Source organism: Sander lucioperca, chromosome 20 (genome assembly GCF_008315115.2).
Source record: "Sander lucioperca isolate FBNREF2018 chromosome 20, SLUC_FBN_1.2, whole genome shotgun sequence".
In the NCBI taxonomy this organism is placed as follows: Eukaryota; Metazoa; Chordata; class Actinopteri; order Perciformes; family Percidae; genus Sander; species Sander lucioperca.
The window spans coordinates 2,635,515-2,656,749 of record NC_050192.1 but is presented as its reverse complement, the minus strand read 5'-3'; the positions used below and the strand labels follow the sequence as shown (position 1 = coordinate 2,656,749).

The 21,235-nt window shown below is 41.8% G+C and overlaps 1 protein-coding gene and 1 long non-coding RNA gene across 5 annotated transcripts; one reads left to right on the top strand and one right to left on the bottom strand.

The window, feature by feature from the left end:
• The first annotated feature begins 1,070 nt into the window (after positions 1-1,070).
• Positions 1,071-21,030, top strand: ppp6r2a (protein phosphatase 6, regulatory subunit 2a). 4 transcript variants are annotated; one of them, XM_035996308.1, is made up of 24 exons: positions 1,071-1,180; positions 4,001-4,170; positions 5,514-5,768; positions 6,441-6,627; positions 7,152-7,289; positions 7,397-7,462; positions 8,047-8,159; positions 8,792-8,905; positions 9,173-9,299; positions 9,539-9,691; positions 10,544-10,768; positions 10,918-10,982; positions 11,108-11,223; positions 11,319-11,404; positions 12,563-12,643; positions 13,317-13,414; positions 13,718-13,775; positions 14,041-14,168; positions 14,300-14,454; positions 15,022-15,166; positions 16,598-16,686; positions 17,199-17,388; positions 18,211-18,315; positions 19,813-21,030. In XM_035996308.1, the coding sequence occupies exons 3-24, from the start codon at positions 5,542-5,544 to the stop codon at positions 19,859-19,861; spliced, it is 2,715 nt and encodes a 904-aa protein (XP_035852201.1). In that variant the 5' UTR covers positions 1,071-1,180; positions 4,001-4,170; positions 5,514-5,541; the 3' UTR covers positions 19,862-21,030. The 4 variants fall into 4 exon arrangements, with proteins under 4 accessions (XP_035852201.1, XP_035852203.1, XP_035852200.1 ...); XM_035996310.1 differs by having other exon boundaries at positions 1,076-1,515; positions 13,335-13,414; XM_035996307.1 differs by having other exon boundaries at positions 1,077-1,515.
• Positions 7,202-10,977, bottom strand: LOC116054686. The gene is made up of 2 exons (XR_004106123.2): positions 10,888-10,977; positions 7,202-7,319 (listed from the first exon to the last, which is right to left on the bottom strand). It is a non-coding gene; the product is annotated as an uncharacterized LOC116054686 (long non-coding RNA).
• Positions 21,031-21,235: the final 205 nt, after the last annotated feature.

The window sequence follows — 21,235 nt, the reverse complement described above, 5'->3', positions numbered from 1 at the left end:
GCTCACCCAGTAGAGTGTGTGCCCCAGGCTGAGTACTTTGCTTGTTGGGTGTTTGTAAAGACTCTATCTGTGTATAAGTGTCCTGAAATAACTGCTGTTATGATTTGACACTATAAATGAAATTGATATGAATTGCTTCTTGCCATCCCCATGTCTCTCTCCCATTTCCTCTCTGTCTGTACTTTCTAATAAAGAAAAAAGCCCCAACAAATAATTGGTGACTGCTGCCAAAACACCTTGCCTTTCAACCCACAACCATTATTTTGCAAATCTGCCTGTCCTGATGATCTTACTCTGCCAAATGTAGTCCACTGTGCTCAACTACTTGTGACACGACTGAAATCTGTGGTTTCAAACAGTGAGGATGTGACCTGGTGGTTGGGTTTCCTACATAAAACATTATTAATTATGCAATATACCTTAATATTCTTTTAAGGTTATAGGTCAGACTCGGCTACAAAACACCATAGTCCAAGTACCTCCCCTAATCAGTACTTCACCTGTATGTCTTACTAAATGGAAGTCAACAAAGAACTGCAACTTTAACTTCTTACAGTTACATAAAATACATGTTATGGTTATAATTCAATGCAACTCATTGAGCGAGTCATTTTATATTGCATTATGTTTATTTTGAATAAATAGTTGTGACGCAAACTTCTATATAGTGAAAAACAGACGCAATACTAAATTAGTGTCAGATTTAGTATAGGAAACGATTTATTAAGGAAGATCACTATGACTAAATGTAGTTAGAAAATCACATTGGTATTGTGGGAGTTAATGATTGGTTGAAATCTGTTAGGGTTGTATGCTTAAAATACCAGAAAGTATGAAGGTCACTTATAGTATAGAATATAGATAGGACCCTTCAGGTGCATTTTAAGAAATACTATTTATTTTATATAAGGCCCTTGGAATCGGACTATTTGTTTAATTTGATATGCAAAAATAACAGCGTCGCGCTGTCGCATCATTCAGTAGTACTCCAAAACGATTTGTTATGTTATACATCCATGGCTTTGCTGAGTTCAGTGCACTGTCTGAAGTCAATGCGCGTCCCCTGTGTAGGTCTACTGCGCGCTCTCGTAACCATGTCGCCATTTTGATTCGAAAAATATGACTGAGTTTTTCCTGCTTTGCATGCTAAACTTAGCCCAGCGTTTGAATTACTTTGTGCGTGAGTACGAATCATACACTCTAGATCTGTAATAACAGGTATTGTTATTAATGTCAAGTAGCCATTCATGCTGGGGAACTGTTTATTTGATAGACTTCAGAGCCACATTTGACTAACGTTAGCTAAGTTGAGCTAGCTAACTGTAGCCTGTGCTGTCGCAGACTGACCCTTCTTCAAAACAAATCACTATTCGCTCGTATGTATCTTAGCTAACACAGCTAATAGCGAACTGGATAGCTGGTGACTTAACGCTAGTAGCTGACTGCTTGACGAAAAACTCAACTAACAATCTTGAACACACACGGGAGGCATAGAAGCGAACTTTCAATCAAAAGGTAAGTTTTGGGAGGAAAGATCGTCATGAGTTTGAGCAACTAGATAGCTAACGTTAACTCTACTGCTGCATCGACAAAGTTGAACCTAAGTTGGAGAGCTATTTAAGTTGGCTAACTCAGCTCAGTAACGTTACACGTTAACTGTTAGCAGCTAGCTAATTAGCTTACGAGCTAATCAGAGGAAAGGAGGAACTAACGTTAGCTAAATTGTTTGCTAAGTTAGAGCCTTACAATAGCCAATTCACAGTTTATGTTGATTAGGAAACTAATGTCAGTTTATCGGCTAACATTGCCGAAGGTATATATTTAGCTAGCTGCTAACGTTCGATTACTTAACGCTAGTTAACACAATCTAGTCAAAAAGTTACGTTTAACAGCTGTAGTTGGGTGCCATCGACATCAACGTAACTTATTTACCACTGACATGTTCCTTATAATACAACAGATCGTTTAAAATGTCGTTATTGTCTAGTAGCTAACGAGCTATAGTTAGATAAATTGTGTTCTTCAGTGAGGCCAACAGCACCGAAGCCTTGCTGAGTTCCTGAAATTAAGTAACGTTACACGCTGTTTTAAGTTAATTTGTACGTGTGTTACGGATGGATAAAAAAGAAAGTAACCTCGTGTTTAAACAACTGTGACGAATGTAATTAATTAATGTAAAGTAAATCTACGTTGTTGTTTTTATCGTATTATTTGGTAGTGTTGCCTCCACGGGAGTTGAAGTAAACAGAAATCTGAGCTCCTACCGCAAGTCAGTTGATGTGCACTTCATGCCGAGGCTACGGCAGCTCACTTTACATTTCTTTAACAACACGCCAGTGTGTCTCTCATTGTTGGACACTCCTAACAAACATGGTTAGAGCTGGGCGATATGGAGAAAATATCACTATATTTTTGACCAAATACATCGATGTAGATATTGAGCGATATTGTAGGGTTGGTGCTTTCACTAAATATTTACACAGTGAGATTTTAGATAAATAATCATCGGTAATGTGGATGTAATGACTAAGTGGTCAAAGGCAAAAAATAGAACAGCTAAAACAGTCTGGTTAGTTCAGAAAATGGCATCACTTTACTGTAATATAGCCCTTAAAACCAGGAAAAGACTTATGTCATATCACGATATTATGATATCCAAAATTTAAGACGATATCTAGCCTCATATATCAATATCGATATATTGCCCAGCCCTAAATAGGGGCTACTCTTACTTTCCCAAAATAGTATGCATGTGACAAATAAAATTTGAATTTGAAATGTTATAAGGGAGTGATGCCGACACATCCTTTTGTTATTGGTTGTTCTATCACATGGGTCATTATTAGCTGTCACATGTTAAAAAATGATCCCATGTGGCCATCTTAAGTTATTAAAGTGTGAAGCCATGGCTTATTTTGTTCGACAGCCAACAAACCCAAAGGTAATCAATAATGTGAATGGAAGAAGCCCAGGAACTCTTTACACGTGTGAAAGAGTATTATAAAGCACAAGTAAAGTCACTGGCCTTTCTTCTTATGAATTACCCTTTTAAATATTTTGGGACCATCATCTCTGTAAAAAACATTAGATACAGGTCTGTTTACATAATTTTACAACTTCAGTGCGTCTAAGTGCAAGTAAGCAGCAACAGGCTGATTGAAACTGTAGCTTGTGTTTGTCCTCCGAAGTGTACCTTTGCGTACTGTTGGATCATTTGGTAGTGCATGTCACTAGGCTTCTAGTACAATATGATAAGCATTCAGTCGCCACCAGTTGCATCTTTATTTACACTCAGCAAGTATAGGAGAGTTCAAGTAAAAGTGTAGATGGAATTCCCTTTTGCTTGATTTAACTGCTTTTTAACTTGCCTAATTACAGGCTATTGTTGGCTCACAACATCCACATGCATGCCCTTTATGTGTGCCATTGTTCCTTTTTTTCATCGTCTGTAAATGTGCCAGTAGACTGTTTTTGTTGAGGTTGCCTCTGGTGGGTTCTATTTTGGATGTAAAGTCAAGCATTCGCTTTCCTGCTCTCAGTGTCCACAGGGAGCGTTCAGCGGGTTATTATTGCACTTGTGTACTCTGTAAATGTATGCCAGATGGACGCTTCTGCTGCTGCCGCATGTGCAGGGAAGGGTCCTCCTCAGGAAAAAAAGGAAAAGTAAAAGGAGGAAGCATTTTCGATTTCCCCTTTCAGTTTTACTTTCATGATCAACCGTTAATAGCATGTTGCTCAGGGAGACACATTAGCTTTGAACATAACTATTGTGACATGAGTATGGTGATGATATCGTATCGTGAGGCCTCTGGTGATTCCCACCCCTAGTACAAAGTTGACTTTAGTCACCAACTTGCAAAACATACATTATAACTCTTCAGGGTACATTCACATACAGTATTTGTGCAGGTCTGAATAGTATGTTAACACTGTGTCATTTCTTCTAAAATTTTGTTGCGCAGTTGATTAATAATGCCCGCTGTTGTTTTGTGTTGTGCAGGTTATGGTGAGCCTCTCTGCGTCTCATCTCCTAAAGAGGCCTGCGTTTTAAGAGGAGACCCATGCTGATAAATGCCAGGCCTCGCCACACTCTCTGTCGTCGGCACAAACACAAATGCCTGCCTGCCCGTGGGGGAGGTCTGATTAAAGATATCCACCTTTCATCCACTGGTACGTGTGAGCATTTTACTGTGGCATTTTATTTTTTTACAAAATGTTTTTATTGTACAGTCTATGACTACACTTACATGGACCACAATAATGCTACTCTTGTCTGTATTGTAAATCATGTAGTATTTTGATCAAACTGGGTACATGAGTTGCCGACAGATCTATTCAATTCCTAATTTACGGTATATTTAAATTCTATAGAGCACACAGCCTGATTAGTGACGAATAGTGAAGATGTCGCCTCCACATTACATCACATTGTCATTACCCGCCAGTATTTAAACCTCACAGTCAATCTTTCTTTCATTTTGCGATTTTCCTTTGTGGGCTCAACTTACAAATTTAGCAAAACATGGACTGCTCTTTTATGCCTTTCAGGGTTTCCCTCAGAAAAGTTGTTTAGCCTGGTGGAAAGTGTCTTTTTTTTCGCCAGACTGATTACAGCATCAGTGTAGAGCCCATAGTTTCTGTGATAATAACAGAATCATGGACGGAATTGTGAAATTGAGAATTTAAAAAAGCTATAAGACAGGGTCCATAGAGCCCTACATTCAGTCAGTGCTAAAAGCTAACTGGAGATTCAAAAATATCACTATGTCTAAGTTTCCAACCGAGCCGCCTCACTGTAACTGTAACTGCAATTTAGGCCCGTTGGGCCACCAGGCCTGCAATACACTGGGGGAAACCCTGCCTTTATATATGAAAGATCCACACAGTAGAGCAGGGATCCTCAACAAACAAAATAAAGGCAAATTCATCTGTCCATTTTTCATTAAATAGCCTGTTTTCAACCTTTTGACGTTGCTGTCCTCACTCATCTTTGCCAAGAAGCAAATGCAGTCGCAGCAGCCCCGCACAGGTCAGGTGTATGCAGGGGCGTCTCTAGGATTTGAGGCCGGGGGATCAAGCTCTATTTTTATGCTTTTGTATGCACTCTGGCACCCTATTTACATTTAATGTACAAAAAAAGTTCCATTGTGAATCAGTTCATTTTCATTGTGAAGATTAGTTAGATTAGAATTAAAATGATCAGAAAATGCTGTTTACAAGACAATTTCTCATTAAGTTAATAGAAGAATGTTGCAGCCCCTGTAAACATATTCTGTGATGTAAAAGGACTTACTGCAAGTGATAGTGCTGTCTTGTCGGTTTAATCCTTTATCTTGCATCTTTTGTTTACATCCATTTCTCTCCCCGGCTTCCTTCCCCCACCTACGCGTCCACTCCTTCCCTTTTCCTACCCCCTTTCTTTTATTGTTGGACCTCTCTGTATTCCCTCTACCTCCTGTGTTTTTGTCCTTTTTACCTTCCTTCCATCCTCACTCTGCTGTCCCGCGGCCCAGGGCTGTGTCCCCCGTCCCAGCGGCCACCATGTTCTGGAAGTTCGACCTGCACACCACCTCCCACATCGACCAGCTGCTGGACAGAGAGGACGTGACGCTGAGAGAGCTGATGGAGGAGGATGACGTCCTGCAGGAGTGCAAGGCCCAAAACCGCAGGCTGCTCCTCTTCCTCTCCCAGGACCACTGCATGCAGGAGCTGGTCCGCCTCATCACCACGGAGCCGCCCGCCGACCTGGAGGAGAGGAGCCGCTTTAAGTGAGTCGTACACGGTTACAGTCAGTGCAACCATTATAAAGTGCTGTAATTACAAGGTACAATTTATGTTGTATTATATTGTCTAATTTTATCAGATAACATGCAAAAAGTGCATGTGATTCCCCTAAAATTAAAGCAGATGAAGCCAGACATTTTGACATTAGATGGAGGCATCAGGGCAGTATTTGCTTAAATCAGTTCTTGTTCTTAGTTCCTGTTTAGTTGTTGGGGCAGAACACCAAAAGACCTTTTGCAGTTGTATCAGTTTATTCAATATACTTTTTCTCATCTTGAAAAAAACTCATACTAAACGTCTAAATCTTTGTTTCTGCAACACTGTCACACCTAGTATAATTCATTTGAATTAACATGCATTAAAATCCTATATTCATATATTCTCTTAAAAAGAGAAAATACAAAATTAATTTGTTAGTGTTACTGGTTGTGTCCAGTACCATTTTCTGCTCTGATATCATTTATTGTACTTTGTTACATCCCATTTTTTTGTTGCTCCGGACAGTGAAATCCTCAAAGGATTCATTAAAATAGTTTTTTTTTATGTAATTAAATCCCCCCCCCGTTTAGACACACCATGCTCATTTCAGAAATGCCACTTAAGTTGCACCGAGACTCCTTCTCATTGTCATTCTGTGATACGTTTTTTTCGGTAAGGTTTCCCAACATTGCTTGTGAGCTCCTGACATCAGACGTGTCCATTATCAACGATAAGCTGGGTGCAGACGACTCTCTCCTTGAGGTGCTCTATCACTTCCTGGAGCAGGACCCCCCCCTCAACCCGCTACTGGCCAGCTTCTTTAGCAAAACCATTGGCAATCTCATTGCCAGGAAAACCGAACAGGTATGTTGAAAAAGATCACGGCTTGAGCAACGGTTTGATTTAGAGCAGAGGTGCCAAAATGGGCCCAAAATAAATGTTGATGTTGAAGAGTACAGCGATTCTTGTAATTTGTCGTAGATAAAACTTGCGTCTTTAATTTAATAGGGACGTTTACCAGCACTGTGCTTTACATTGCCGTAAAACTGAGATTAAGTACTTTTTAGCTGCACAAAATGTACGTTTCGTAGTCATTATGGTGAGGATTTTACAGCTTTTAAATAAGAGAAGAATAAGCATGAGCATGTCAAATGCCATGGTGGGCCAAAACAAAGGGAGCATGGGCCAACCTTGGCCCGCGGCCTTGATTTAGAGCATGTAAATAAGCAAAGGCATTTAATTCATTGTACTGGATAGCAAACCACTGACATACAGTACAAAACACAAGTGCAGTACTCACAGATGTTAAATCTCGCACGTTCAGTTTTACCCAGGTTTGGGCTACTATGTGGAACCAAAAGTATTGAGCGCTTTGATTTATTTTCCAGGTGATTACCTTTCTAAAGAAAAAGGAAGGCTTCATTGGTCTGGTGCTGAAACATATTGACGCCTCTGCCATGATGGACCTGCTGCTTCGCCTCATCAGTTGTGTGGAGCCTGCCCCCTTGAGGCAGGAGGTCCTCCATGTAAGCACTCTTAATGTCTTTGTGTACTTCCTAAACATAAAAACACCAGCCTTTACACGCCTTCAAAGTATCTTACACCATTTATGTTTGGTTTTTTTCCTCCTAAGTGGCTGAATGAGGAGAAGTTGGTACAAAGACTCACAGAGCTCATCCATACTGGCAAAGATGAGGAGGTGAGTGTCAGGCAACAAAATTGTAGGCCTTAAAAAGTCTTAAATATGCTGAAGTATTGTGTTCTAGGTCTTACATAATTTTAAACAGGTCTTAATTTTCTTACTTCCATGCAACACTACCTCTAATGCTCATTGAAATGCTCCCGCAGCGCTTTAGAATGATTTCTTTGATTCCGTGGTGTTGTAGTTCTTTCGCTACTATTCCAAATATGATTCGCTGTATTAGCACTACAAATGAGACCAACATGCAACTTATATTATAGCCAATCAACTTTCTTGTTATTAGCGCGAGTCTCTTTCAGGTTGTACCACAGACATTCTTCAGCTATGGGGAAGTGCAAGTTTAGCAATACTTGAAAAAAAAACGGACGTTTTTGTTTTTTGATGTTGTGACATAGGTCTTAAATTTCATTCACAATGGTCTTAAAAATTCTTAAATTTGACTTGGTGAAACCCGCAGAAACCCTGGTCAGGCATGTTGTCATGATGCTCTCTTTGTCAGATGAAGAAGCTATAATTCTATAATACATGCATTACCATAATCTGTTAATCAGGACTTTCTAATTCAATGATTTATGTTTCAGAGACAATCAAATGCATCCCAAACGCTTTGTGACATCATCCGCCTTAGTCGAGACCAGGCCAATCAGATGCAGGAGAATATGGAGGCCGACCCGCTATTGGCTGTACTAGAGTCGTAAGTGTGCAATGCCTTTTGATTAAAGTTCTAGGAGGGAAAGCGTCAAGTTGCTTGTGGTATTTAGAGTCAGTGTGTATTGGAAAAACATGGCATTTATCTGGCTGCAGTACATTACCACCACACACACAAAAAAACAGCTTTGTTTGATGACTAAGCCATGCTAACCTTCTGCTTCCCATCTGCTGTTGGTTAATGGTGTGACCTAATTGGTAGGCTCTTTTTTGTCTTCTTTGAAGCAGTTGACGGTAGACTTGGTAGAATGTGTGCTCTTACATGTCCACACAAGTCGGGATTGTAAACCTACTGAAACGCTCCTATGTAGTTTTACAAATGTCCAAATCTGGAGTGGAGAGTTCTTTTAAAAGGTTGTTGTGTGTACGATGATTTTCTGCCAGAGCCTGTTAGATAACAGTTTAGATATTTGTGCAAGTTTGAGGTTGTGTCTTTCATAACACTTCCTCGGTGTACAACATCTCACCCATGAATTTCCACCCCTCAGTATCAACAATAGCAAAGCCATTGGACAACTGGTGTGCTGGCTTTAAGAGGCGAACACCACGCTAGCGTGTCATCATCGCTTAGTAGTTTGTTTACTAAATTTGCTCCTGCATAAACCTTTTGTCTTTCAGGCAGGAGAGTGTAGCGGGGCTCCTGAAGAACATGTTTGAAGGGGAGAGGAGTGAGGCCTCCATTGTTAACGGAACTCAAGTGCTACTTACCTTACTGGAGACCAGGAGGTCTGGGTAAGTGTTTCCTGACAAGTTTTTTTTAAATGTATATGTTGGGAGCTTAGTTAATTTTTGTTCCTCTGGGTCCTGGTCCTCCAGGGTCTTTTAAACACATGGTAAATTTGTTTTGCATTTACTTCTATAATGTATCAGGAAAGCAGAGGAAATGCTCCCCTCTGCATACATTAAAAAAACAATACTGACTCATGTCATCTACTAAGTTAGCATTTTCATAATTTCAAATCTAGTGGCCTAATGTGTCTGTCTGCTTGTGTCTCCCAGGTTGGAAGGGCTGATGGATCTGTATTCTCAGGGTTATGAAAGGTCTTACACTGTCAGCAGCAGTATTTTAAATGCCATTGAGCCCCATATAAAGGACTTCCAGCAGCTTCTTCTAGATCCCCCCAAGGTAAAGCCACGGAGCAGTGCCATGTCATGAAGCACTATATATTCTAAACATAAGCAGGTAGCGCCTTTGGCTAGCAGGTTTTAGCCTTATATTTTTAAAATAATGTAGTAGCTTAGCTGATGGTATTGACAGTACACATTTTCATTGTTCCCCTCTGTAGTACAGTTATAGCATTACATCTCTGGATTCTTGTGTATTGGCATCAAAACAACATTGGGCTTTTCTCATTCCCTCTACAGAAAAGTGCAATATTGACGACCGTTGGCGTTCTAGAGCAGCCGCTGGGGAACGCCCGCCTTCACGTGGCCCGGCTGGTGGCCGCCCTGCTGCAGACCAATGCCCTCAGTATCTGCCAGGAGCTCTGCAATCTCTCCACCATGGACCTACTACTGGTAGGCTAAGCCTGGCTCGATTCTGCACCAGGGATGTTAATAAGTCGATGAGTGTTTCCCAAAGCCCAAGATGGGTCCTCAGATGTTTTTTCCACAACTCAAAGATATTCAGTTTACTGTCATAGAGGAGTGAAGAAACAAAAAAAATTCACATTTAAGAAACTGGAATCAGAATTTTCACTTCTTTTTTTTTCTTCTCATAAAAACACACACACACACACACACACACACACACACACACACACACACACACACACACACACACACACACACACACACACACACACACACACACACACACACACACACACACACACACACACCTTGACTGGTTGGTGAAGGCATACAACCGAAAGGCGATAATTCTAGTGAGGAGATGTTATAGAGCGATGCTTTTGCCTGATTCTGTTTGTGTGCTGTATCTGAAAAGGTTGCATCAGATTTGCACAAGGTTGGTCATGAGGCATGGAAGCACCGATAACCTTATCACACCACCTGACCAAAGGGCAGTGGGTGTGGCTTATTTCATATAAAACCATGGAGCTCCGTATGTAGTGCAGCAGACTGTTGACCTGGTTAAAATGCATGGGGGAACTGGAGAAGTCCTTTCTGGTCCAGATATAACCATGACTTTTTTAAATAGCCATGTTAGAAGGGCACAGAGCCATGTGGTCTTGCAGTAATTGGCTGAAATGCTTAAAAACTTCTAGCGCTATTGGTGCATCTTGACAACTGTATGCTGTTAAGGGAGGTGTCCACTCAACTCTGTGCTGCTTACAGTCCGGTCTTTTAGCAATCTTTTGCAGCATGCCACTGACTTTGCTTCACATCTCTCTCTCTCTCTCTGCATAGGATCTGTTCTTCAAATACTCCTGGAATAACTTTTTGCACTTCCAAGTGGAGCTGTGTGTGGCGGCTATCCTGAACCATCCTTCCTCGGAGGAGCGGCCCAACCCGGGCCTCCAGAACCACGATGGGAATCCCGCAGCATCGGACCCTGAGCCGCAGGGGGAGGCGGTGGAGACAGGCAGGACTAGTGACCCACAGACCTCCATCCACAATGCCCTCGTAGCGCATGTAGGTGGCTTAAGCAGCTTGATGTCCTGAACTTGTTATACTACGCCCAAAACCTTCTCTGCCACTTTTCGTTTGTGGAAATAATCGAGGAAGGAAGAGCACCAAAGCCTTGCACTCACCTTCATTCTGTGTTTCTGTCGAACCCTCAGCTTTTCCAGAAGTGTCAACTGGTACAGAGGATCCTTGACGCCTGGGAGGAGAATGATAAAATACAGTAAGGATCTCTTGCATCAAAACAGAAAGTTTTCCACCACCACATCATACCTCTGCAGCTGCATGATCCTGCTTTATGCATGTCCTGCTAAATATTTTATATAAAGTGTAATTTGTGAATCTCAGGGGTGAGGGTGGCACCAGGAGAGGCAACATGGGTCATCTCACCAGAATCGCCAACATGGTGGTCCAGAACCTGGAGAAAGGACCAGTACAGTCCCAGATCACCGACCTCATCAAAGGTATATCATATTTTATATTGCAGTAGGCCTGATTGCCAGATGAGTTACCATTTTAAGTGACAAGTCAGTTAAAATGAGTGTGCCTGTTGTTGCAGAGCTGCCAGAAGACTGCAGAGGCCGCTGGGAGAGCTTCGTGGACGAGACCCTGCGAGAGACTAACCGGAGGAACACGGTGGAGCTGGTGAGACTGGGCCCGGCAGTGTCAGAGCAGCTGCTATCAGCTTCTCAGCAAATCAGATTTTTCTTTTCAAATGTGTCATTCAATAAATCTTAAGTCAGACATTGGTTTAATTGATTTAAAACAATAGTGACCCTGATTATAGTTTGTAGACTCAAAGCATTGCAGCGCTGAGGTCCCAGGCAGCACCGATATCTGCTGATAGCTTTTCAGGAAACTGAACTAGGCATGTTTACAAATTGCAGATGGGCATTTGCATTGCAAGAAAAGGTATTTGTTGCATTGAAAGTGGTATTCCCATAGTTTCAGCTGAGAGGTGTGTTTGTGTTGCAGGCTCGCTACGTTCCAGAAGCTCTCATAGCTTTTTTAAGTCTTTATAAATAAACAAAATAAACTCCCAAAATGTCAAAGAAAACATTCTTATACCTATTTCCCTTATTAAAACAGAAAAATACAACCGTACATCTCTGAATTCAGGCTTCATGACAAAGGCCCAGTGGTGTACTGTAGGATGACTGAATGAATCTGCTCTTGGTGTTTCAGTTTTCCACATCATCATTTTTTTTTTTTTACATGATGATTTTATGTTATGAAAAAATTACTTGGATTTGGTTTCTCACGAGTTAGTCTCGCTTTGCCAGACCTTCCTCCATAGCGCTGCGGAGGATGGTCTGGCTAGTCCACACAGCATTCTAGGATAGGACATGAAGGTTCTTTGGTTTATTGGCATTTCTTTAAACCAATCACAATCGTCATGGGCGGCGCTAGCACTGCACGGAGCCACGGTGCCGCTGCAAAATAGCCTCAGGAAGGAACTTGTTTTGGTGGAACGTGTACGTTCAAAAGTTGTTTTAGTCGTGCAACAGAAAACTCAGATTTGACAGATAGTCTAGCTAGCTGTCTGGATTTACCCTGCAGAGATCTGAGGAGCAGTTAACCATAGTCCTCACAAATCCACCAGACTTTAGTATTCCAACACAAAGGAAGCGTTAGGTAACGGAAATCTGGCCGAAAATAAGGACATGCGGCGGATTTTCCGGAGGATATAGACTACTCACGAGTTAAAATTGTTCAAATGTGTTTAGTAAGGCCACTGGGTGTCTGTAATGTACCGTAGGACTCTGTAACAAGTTCACCAAAGCTCTGCACTGTGCCCTGCAGGTAAGCACCCACAACATGCACTCGTCCAGTGAAGACGACGACATGGAGAGCCCGTTCCCCAACGACCTGTCTCTCCAGCAGGTAGGACACCACACCAGCATGGAAACTAAAATGACACCTCACACCACTGTTACTTGTAATAATAAATACACATTCATCCCTAGTAACCTTCTAGTAGAAAAAGAGAGCACATTACACCAATGTTAGCGTCTCTCCGTTGGCTCCCGGTAAATTTTAGAATAGATTTTAGGATATTACTGATAACTTTTAAGGCCCGCTCCGGATTTGCCCCCGAGTATATATCAGATCTTATCACCATACGTGCCCGGTCGCAACCTGAGGTCTTCAGCCAAGGCTCTGTTAGCTGTTCTGCAGTCTAGGCTGAGGACCAAGGGTGACCGGGCTTTCTCTGTTAAGGCCCCCGCCCTCTGGAACTCTCTCCCTGAGACTAGATCAGACAAGCTCCTTATCCTCTTTTAAATCCCTTTTTAAAAACGCATCTTCATAAGTGCGCTTTTACTGGGTTTGTGACCTGAATGTTACTTTAATCTGTTTAAATCTACATTTTAAGAAATGGCATTATCTAAAGCGATATTTTGTAATTTGTTTTAAATTGTGTTTATAAGTGTTGGTCGGCCATGTTATTGTTGTCTTGTTAAGCATTTTGTAACTTTGTTTTAAAAAGTGCTATATAAATAAAGTTATTATTCTATCCATAATGACATTGCCTTAAAAAGTGCTTTGACCTTCCCAGGCCTTCTCTGACTATCAGATCCAACAGATGACTGCCAACTTTGTGGATCAGTTTGGCTTCAATGACGAGGAGTTCAGCGAGCATGATGAAAATATCAAGTAAGTAGTACAAAGTCTTACACGGCTTGTTGGCCTTTTAGGAAAATGAAACAAGATTTGCCACTCTGCATCAAACAACTCTGCATCCCAACCTGTGCCGTCGACAGTCCCTCCATACCAGAACTCAGACATTTGTATTCATTCTCTGCTACACTATTTGATTTCATGACTGACTGTTGTGTTGTATTATTTCAATACGTTAATGTAGGTGTCTTATTCTTTGTTGCTAAACCCATTTAGTTATCCCACAGCAACCTTAACTTACAGGATGTCAACTAATATTTTCTTGTTCTCGTTCCTCAGTGCCACATTTGACCGAATTGCCGAAATAAACTTCAATCTAGATGCTGATGATAATAGTGTAAGTGTTTTGCTGGTGCCAGTTTGTGTCCTACTCAGTTCATTAAAAACATTGCAACTTTCAAACTCAATCTACTTTTACTGTCATTGGTATTAATATCACCGCTACTGATAATGTCCTAACAACAGCTGTTGCTATTGTTAAGTGTTTAGTTGGTCAACACTGCTATGGGAAACTGACTTAAACTTGATGCAAATTCTGTCTATTAGGCATCGTCGCAAAAAGGCGGCTGACTGACCTCTTTCCCATGTGTGTTTGTTAACAGGCCAATGCGGCTGCGTTTGAAGCCTGCTGTAAAGAGAGGATACGCCAGTTTGATGATGCTGAAGAGGAAGAGGACATTTGGGAGGAGAAGGAGATGAACTATGCAACACAAGCTAAATCCAGAACAAGGTAAACCCGACTATGTCTTCCAGTCTTTGGTTCCCTCGCTGCAGTGTTTAGTTCACCAAGCGTTTCTGTCGTCTGTCTGTTAACCCCTTTCCTCTCTCCTCAACCTGCATCCACCTGCCACTCTCCACCAGGTTTGGGGTCTCCCAAACCTCCGAGAACAGCTCCAGGAGCAGCATGGAGAACGGAGGCAGGGAGCGGGACCACGGTTCTGAATCTGATGAGGACGAGGACTCTGAGCAGAACACATCTGAGCAGAACACATCTGAGCCCAACACGTCAGAAACAGGTAGATTAGAGGACAGCGGCGACCCACAGAACACAGCCAAATGTCATGTAACAGGGTTTCTGCGGGGTCTTAAAAACTCTAAAATTTCAAAATCAAAATTTTAGGCCTTAAAAAGTCTTAAATTCACTGAAATATTGTGTTCTAGGTCTTAAATAATTTTAAACAGGTCTTAATGGTCTTACCTCCATGCAACACTACCTCTAATGCCCTTTTTCTTTTTAAATTCCGTGGTTGTAGTTTTTTTTCCTTCTAGTCGACTACAAATGAGACCAACGTGCTACTTATATTGCAGCCAATCAGCTTTGGTGTTATTGCCACGAGTCTCCTTCGGATTGTACCTCACATGTAAATTGGATTTTATTCTTCAGCTATGGGGAAGTGCAAGTTAAGCGGTACTTGGCTTGAAAAAACTGAATTAAGGGCTTAGTTGATGTTGTGTTAAAAGGTCTAAAATTTCACTCATAATGGTCTTAAAAAAGGTCTTAAAAAGTCTTAAATGTTACTTGGTGAAACCTGCAGAAACTCTGTGTAAACCTACGAACTTTCAAAATGGGCTCTTGTTTCCAGATCCAGGCTGGACAGCAAATTTCAGGGAGTCTGGAGGGACTGCAGCATCCCAAACCCCAGCCCAGTGGGACAGCTCGTCTAGGAGTGGAACACAGACGCAGGGAAGTGGCTGGGCCACCTTCACTGAGTTCCAGCCTTTCTCTGGGTGAGGTTTTTTAGGTCGTAAGTTTAATTGATGCAACAGGTATCACTACTAGGGCGTTTCCACTGCAGGAACTTTACCAGGCGACCGAGACGGTTTTGAGGAACTCACAAACTAAACCTGCGTTTTCAACCAGAGGAAACGGGGACTCCAATTTAGTTCTGTACGATACGATGGCCAGGGGGTAGTACTTTCCAAAGGTTCAGGAACATTAGAGGGGAAGTTTTAAGCGCTGACTGTCGCTGATTAAACATACACTGCGGCTGCTTCAACTTGTGTATTGCTTCATTCACAAAACAAGGAAGTACTGTAGTATCGATGTCTTGACGAGGGTCGGGCATTTCTTGTTGTTTATTAACCTTAAAGTTAGGCCTGGCTGTTGTCTTCTGGACTTGTTTTTAAGAAAAGTGAACAAAGCTGACAACGTGAGCGAGAGAGTGAATGAAGGAGAGGGAGCGGGGATGAGAAACAAAGCAGGTGAAGGAGAGAGATAAAAGTGAATTCTTTCATGGCGGTTATGTTCTAAAGCAGAAATAAATAAACGTCAAACACGCAACAGATGGTTTTGTGGAGACAGATGTTCTTATAGTGTCATTCTCCTCCTCTGCATTTCATTCATACTGGTGCAGTAGTAAACAAGTGGCTCAAGGAACCTTCTAGTTCCTTCAGAAATAGTACTGGGGACTTATAAGACCCCAGATCCTCGTGTCGAAACGCTGCTAGAGTGACCCAACAGTAAATACAAAGACCAGGATGCCACTGTGTTGTTGTTTTCATTTGTGAAAATGCGTGTTAAATGCAGCCGTCATTTTTTAATCCTAGGGTCTAATTTACCTAATCTTCAAAGTTCTTCAGATGAAAAACACAAGGGATTTTTAGTGCCTAGTTTAATCTTGACAGTTTCCATAGTTTCTGTAACTTTTTGGTCGAAAAAAGGGATTTATTTTACCAATCTGTTGGCCCTCCGTAGGAGGAGGAACTATTATTTTGGCTAGTAGACATTAGGAAGATCAAAAAATCTTTACGTTTACAACTATAGAGAGTGTACGGGACGATTTTACATTGTTTACCCTACAATAGTCTGGGCCAACGGATGTACATTGCTGGGATAAACCTGACATCCGGCGTGATGTCCCTCCCCTTCCGCTATCTATTTTGTAAGAGCACCGTCGCTGCATCTGGGGTTCAGTGCCACCCAGGACTGTTTGGTTTGAATAATTACAAACAAGCCAGAGCGGTCTTCCCTCTATCCCAGAATAGATAAGCGGTGTAGCCAGTTGTTCATATGCAGACTGATGTCGCGCCATTTCACAGTTGTATTGCCTTCTTTACCATTTCACATATTAAACACAGAACACTTAAACAACGAAACGACAGTGATTCTTTACAGCTTGTTAACACGGTTCTCTGTTTTTTTGGGTTGTTTTTCTGCAGTACGGAGACTGATCCCAGGTGCAGCTCTCCGGTGGGCTCGGGCAGCGGCGATGCCGATAAACAAGCCAAACAAAACCACGAGAAGAGTGGTGAGTGTTTGCTGCCATCCTCAGAGCTCAGACAAACTCTGCCCGTTGCAGATGCACACTTATTTTTATATTTTTATATATATATATATATATATATATATATATATATATATATATATATCTCATTACAGCATTTTTTCACACCTGCCTAAGTATGCACAGTACTGTGTATATATACAGATACTCACTCAACCTATTCAGCCTTTTCTCTTATGCAACAGTTACTTTGTATGTATTTGTTTTTCTGTATTTATATATATTTATATCGTACACAGTCCTGTCCATCTTCTATCTGTGGACATGTTGCTGCGCTGTTTGTATGCACAAAATACAGCGTAATGCATTTTCTATTGTATTGCTGACAATGGCTAACCTGGCTAGAGCTAAGCACATAATGAAAAATCTGACTTGTAAATGGAACGCATTCAACTCGGGTGTGACGTCATTCCCAGCTCAGATCAGTTGATTTGGAGAACCTCATTTTTTCCCTGTCCTTTTGTTTGTGTCGTCAGACGTTGGTGCCTCCTCTGGTGCCTGGCCGGTGGGAGAGGGGAGGAAGGCTCCCATCGTGGCCTCAGACAGCAGCTCCTCCGGGGGATCCGACAGCGAGGAGGACGACAAAAACGCCGGCGCTCCTCCCACCACCGCCGTCGTCTCGGAAATGGCCGGCGCCCCCGGCAACAAGACAGCTGACCTCAAAAGGTTTGAATCTTTTAGCTGGAAGCTTTGCTGTCAGATGCCGAGTGGTAACATCCTCCTCGGTTGACCAGTCCACTCTGCAGCCTACACCAGAAGCTGGTCTGTGTGCGTAAACATCTATATTTGAAACATAATTACCACCATGAGGTAATTATAGACTGGACTGGGATTTTAAAATTACTGGATTCATTCAGTTTTGCCTTTTCTAAAGGCTTCTTCTTCTAACTTCTGAAAGTAAAGTATAACCTGGCAGCTTCTCTGGTAATCTACAGACATTTGAGGGTAAACTGAGACGTATAAGAAGTTTTATAACCTGGCAGCTGGGTAGCAATGTTAGTACTTTTCCCAGTTGTGTGAAAAAGTACTATTTCAGTTATAGATGCCCTACAGTAAATGTACTGTAGGCAGTTTTAAGTCAAATAGTTGTCTAACCCTGTCAGTCATCATAAGCACACACACACACACACACACACACAATGCTACTTAATCTTCTGGAGCAAAGGGCGTCAGAAATATCAGAAACACTATTTGGTTCACGCAGTAACACAGGCATCCAGGGTAGTGTAAGAACGGCTAATCCCAGAGTGTTCGTGGTCAAATAATTTTGCTCTTGAGACGAGCGCCGAGTAATAACTGCTGATTACTAGCACTGTCACTCAATATGTCCACAGACTAAAACGAGCTAAATGAAGTGCTTTATGCAGCGGGGTCAAAGGTCAGCTACAGAACAAAGAGTGAAGACAAAGTTCACTGACTAGAGTTGAAACCTGCAAACTGTGCTGAAAGTTTGTGGGAGTTGCCTAACTGTTTGTCTGTGTCCTGCAGCGAGGAGAGTCTGGTGTCTCTGGAGAAACTCTCTCTGTCAGATCCTCTGGAAGCCTCAGAGCAGCCTGCTGAGACTTCTCCTGCAACCACACAGACTGACAGGAGGTAAGAACCCCGCCTCTTCTCTATAGGCGCTCTATACAAGATTTCTTGTGCTGAAATAATGACCTAAAAGGGATAGTTTGGATCTTTGGAAGTGGGGTTGTATGAGGTACTTCACCATAGTCAGTGTATTAGCAATGTTTCCCCCAGTGTATTGCAAGCCTGGTACCCCACCAGGCCTAAGCAACTGGGAATTATTTTTTAATGAATGTGTAAGACGTTTTTTAAATTACAGTTGCAGCTCGGTTGGAAACTTACTAGAACATAGTCATATTTTCAAATCTCCAGTTAGCTTTTAGCACTGACTTAATGTAGGGCCTTGTAGCTTTTTTAAATTCTCAATTTCACAATTCCATCCATGATTCTGTTATCACAGAAACTATTGGGCTCTACATTGATGCTGCCATCAGTCTGGGTCCCCAGCCGGGCCCTCGTCAAAAAAAAGACACTTGCCACCGGGCTTAACAACTTTTCTGGGGGAAACCCTGATTAGCTACAGTTTTCACTTTTTTTCTGATATTTTGTAGACCAAGAGAAATGATTAAATTAACTGAGAAAGGTATGTGCAGATTAATAGATGACTCAAAGTACTGCTCAGGAAGCTGTCTCCAGCTGTGCAGCTGTAATAAATAGTAACTGACAGTTGGACTCTGTCGAAAACATGTTTGTCTTTGTATCCTGATGAAAAAAAACAGTCACTGGGGCACACGAGACATGGAATAGGTCAGTATGTGCTAAAGGTCACAGATATTTGACTTTTTCGATGAAATAAAAGCATGTCGATAAACTTTACGTGTCTGGCCCTTAATGTGATTCTCATTTTCCAGTGTGGCCCTTTGTTTGAGTTTGACACTAGAGGATGGATACCCGACTGGGCCCGTCAGGATCTGATGGGGTCGGACAAATGATGTTGGGGTTCGGGCCGGGCTCGGTCACATCAGCGCGATAAGGCATTGAACATTTAAATTTAAAACAGCTTAGTACGTAGGTGCGCGCCTGTGTTAACGTGCGCTTGTTGCCCCGTGTGCACTGATGCACTCATCTGTTGACATTTCTGAATGCCTTCCTACAGTTGCTTAATAAAAGCTTTCCACACAAACAAACGTACATGTGTCATTAGTATGAGAAAAAATGAGATTTTAACTGTGTCGGGCTCGGGTCGGGCTTGGACATAAATATCTTAATGTCTGTCGGACGCAGGCCGGGCTCGGACAGAAAAATGCTGCCCGATCCGCACTCTGTTTGACACCCCTTAGACTCTAAGGGGTTAGGGTTAGCTACCAATAGCATTGTGTATCTAATTCAAACAACTGATCGATTTATTTTCTCTTTTTGGAAAAGTAATTTCGGCCCCACATTCTTTGATCAGGGAGAGATGACGGCTAAGGTTAGAGGCTGTGTGTAGTTTGTCCATAGGACTGTGTGTTAAACTGCTACCAGTAGATGCTCGTCCTCTCAGGTTCTGTGTTTATGTGACTGTTTCCTGTGTCCCCCTAACAGAGAGGAAACGCCACCGCCCCAGGAAGTGTCGGTCAACGGGCCGGTCTGAGCGCCAGCAACACTGCTCAATCCAACAGTGACTGTCAGCCTCCTCCAGAGTGACTCCCCCCAAAAAATAACCTCACTGCAACTTGGGTGTTTTTACTGAATCCCTCGGCCATGTTATTGGACCTGGACACTGCCAATCGACACCAATAATGAGGCGGCGGAACATGTAAAAAAAATTAATTAAAAAAAAAAAAAAAAAAAAAAAATCAACCAAACCAACAGACAGAGCGGAGTGTAAGGAATCATCTTCGAAGCCTTTTTTTTTTTCCAACGTTGCACATAATTACGTGCGGTTTTAATGTAGCAGCGATCTTTGAAAAACGACAGAATCCGAGGGGTAACATCGTCATTATTTTTTTATGTCCTGAAAAGAGCTCCCCCCACTTTGGTCAAAGCTGTTGGAATCCCATTGATAGGGATTTTTTTCTACATCGTCACCCCTGAATGGATAGCACAGGCTAACTTTTAATGATGCCTCAACAATAAATACCTTATTTTGAAAATAATTTTTTTTTTTTTTTTTTTTTTTTCTTCTTCAGGCTTAAGAAAAAGCACTTATGCAGCCACTTACTGTACATTATAGCACAATGTAAGTGTTCTACCCTCATCTCTGCTGGCTGTCTTATCTGTCCTCTCACCCAGATCGAGGTTTCTATCCGTTGTTTCCGGGGTCGGTTTATTTTTTATTTTTTTTCTCTTCTCTTTGGTAGCTGTTGATGAAGCATCTCTTGTTGTCGTACATCACCAGGTTTCTGAATGTTCTCAAGTGCTTCGGGAGGGTCGGTGGAGGGGCAGGTCGATGAACAGAGCTCCAATAGTATTACTGTCTTTTGCTCATGTGCAATAATGTCAATTAGCCGTTTAATTTAAAAATGAAATTCAACATTTTTCCTTTTTAAAAGAATCAATCTAGCGTTGGATACTCATGTGGTGTAGTTTGGGGCGCACAAATTTGGATATATTCTCAACTTGATCATTTATTTTAAAATGTTCTTTTTTGGTTTTATTTTTTAGTGCATGTATAACCGGTTCTCTGTTGACCTAGCTAGTGAGCTAAGACCTTCTGATTGTATTGACCTTTAAGTTGTTATTGCTATCCCCCCTTAAATCAAACCAAACATTATCTGCCTATATACAAATATTATCTACATTTAAAAGTAATTTTTACAAAGCAATCTTGAGATTACTATTGTTGTCTGTTCCTTTTTTTCTCTCTCTCCACCAAGCACTTATTCACAGGGCGAGAGTGGCATCTGGTTAAGAGTGACTTTTTTTTTTTTTTTAAGTTGAATTTTATTTGTCTCTGAGCAGCAGGATTGGAAAGAGGGCAGGTCTGGGTTCTGCAGAGCTCCAGGCCTTTTTTTTTTGTTGTACT

Bases quoted from the DNA above. Each gene is read 5' to 3' on its own strand.
- ppp6r2a (XM_035996308.1), top strand. From the start codon at position 5,542: ATGTTCTGGAAGTTCGACCTGCACACCACCTCCCACATCGACCAGCTG. The intron at 5,769-6,440 runs GTGAGTCGTACA...TTTTTCGGTAAG, and splicing joins GAGGAGAGGAGCCGCTTTAA to GTTTCCCAACATTGCTTGTG. The intron at 13,776-14,040 runs GTAAGTGTTTTG...GTTTGTTAACAG, and splicing joins TAGATGCTGATGATAATAGT to GCCAATGCGGCTGCGTTTGA.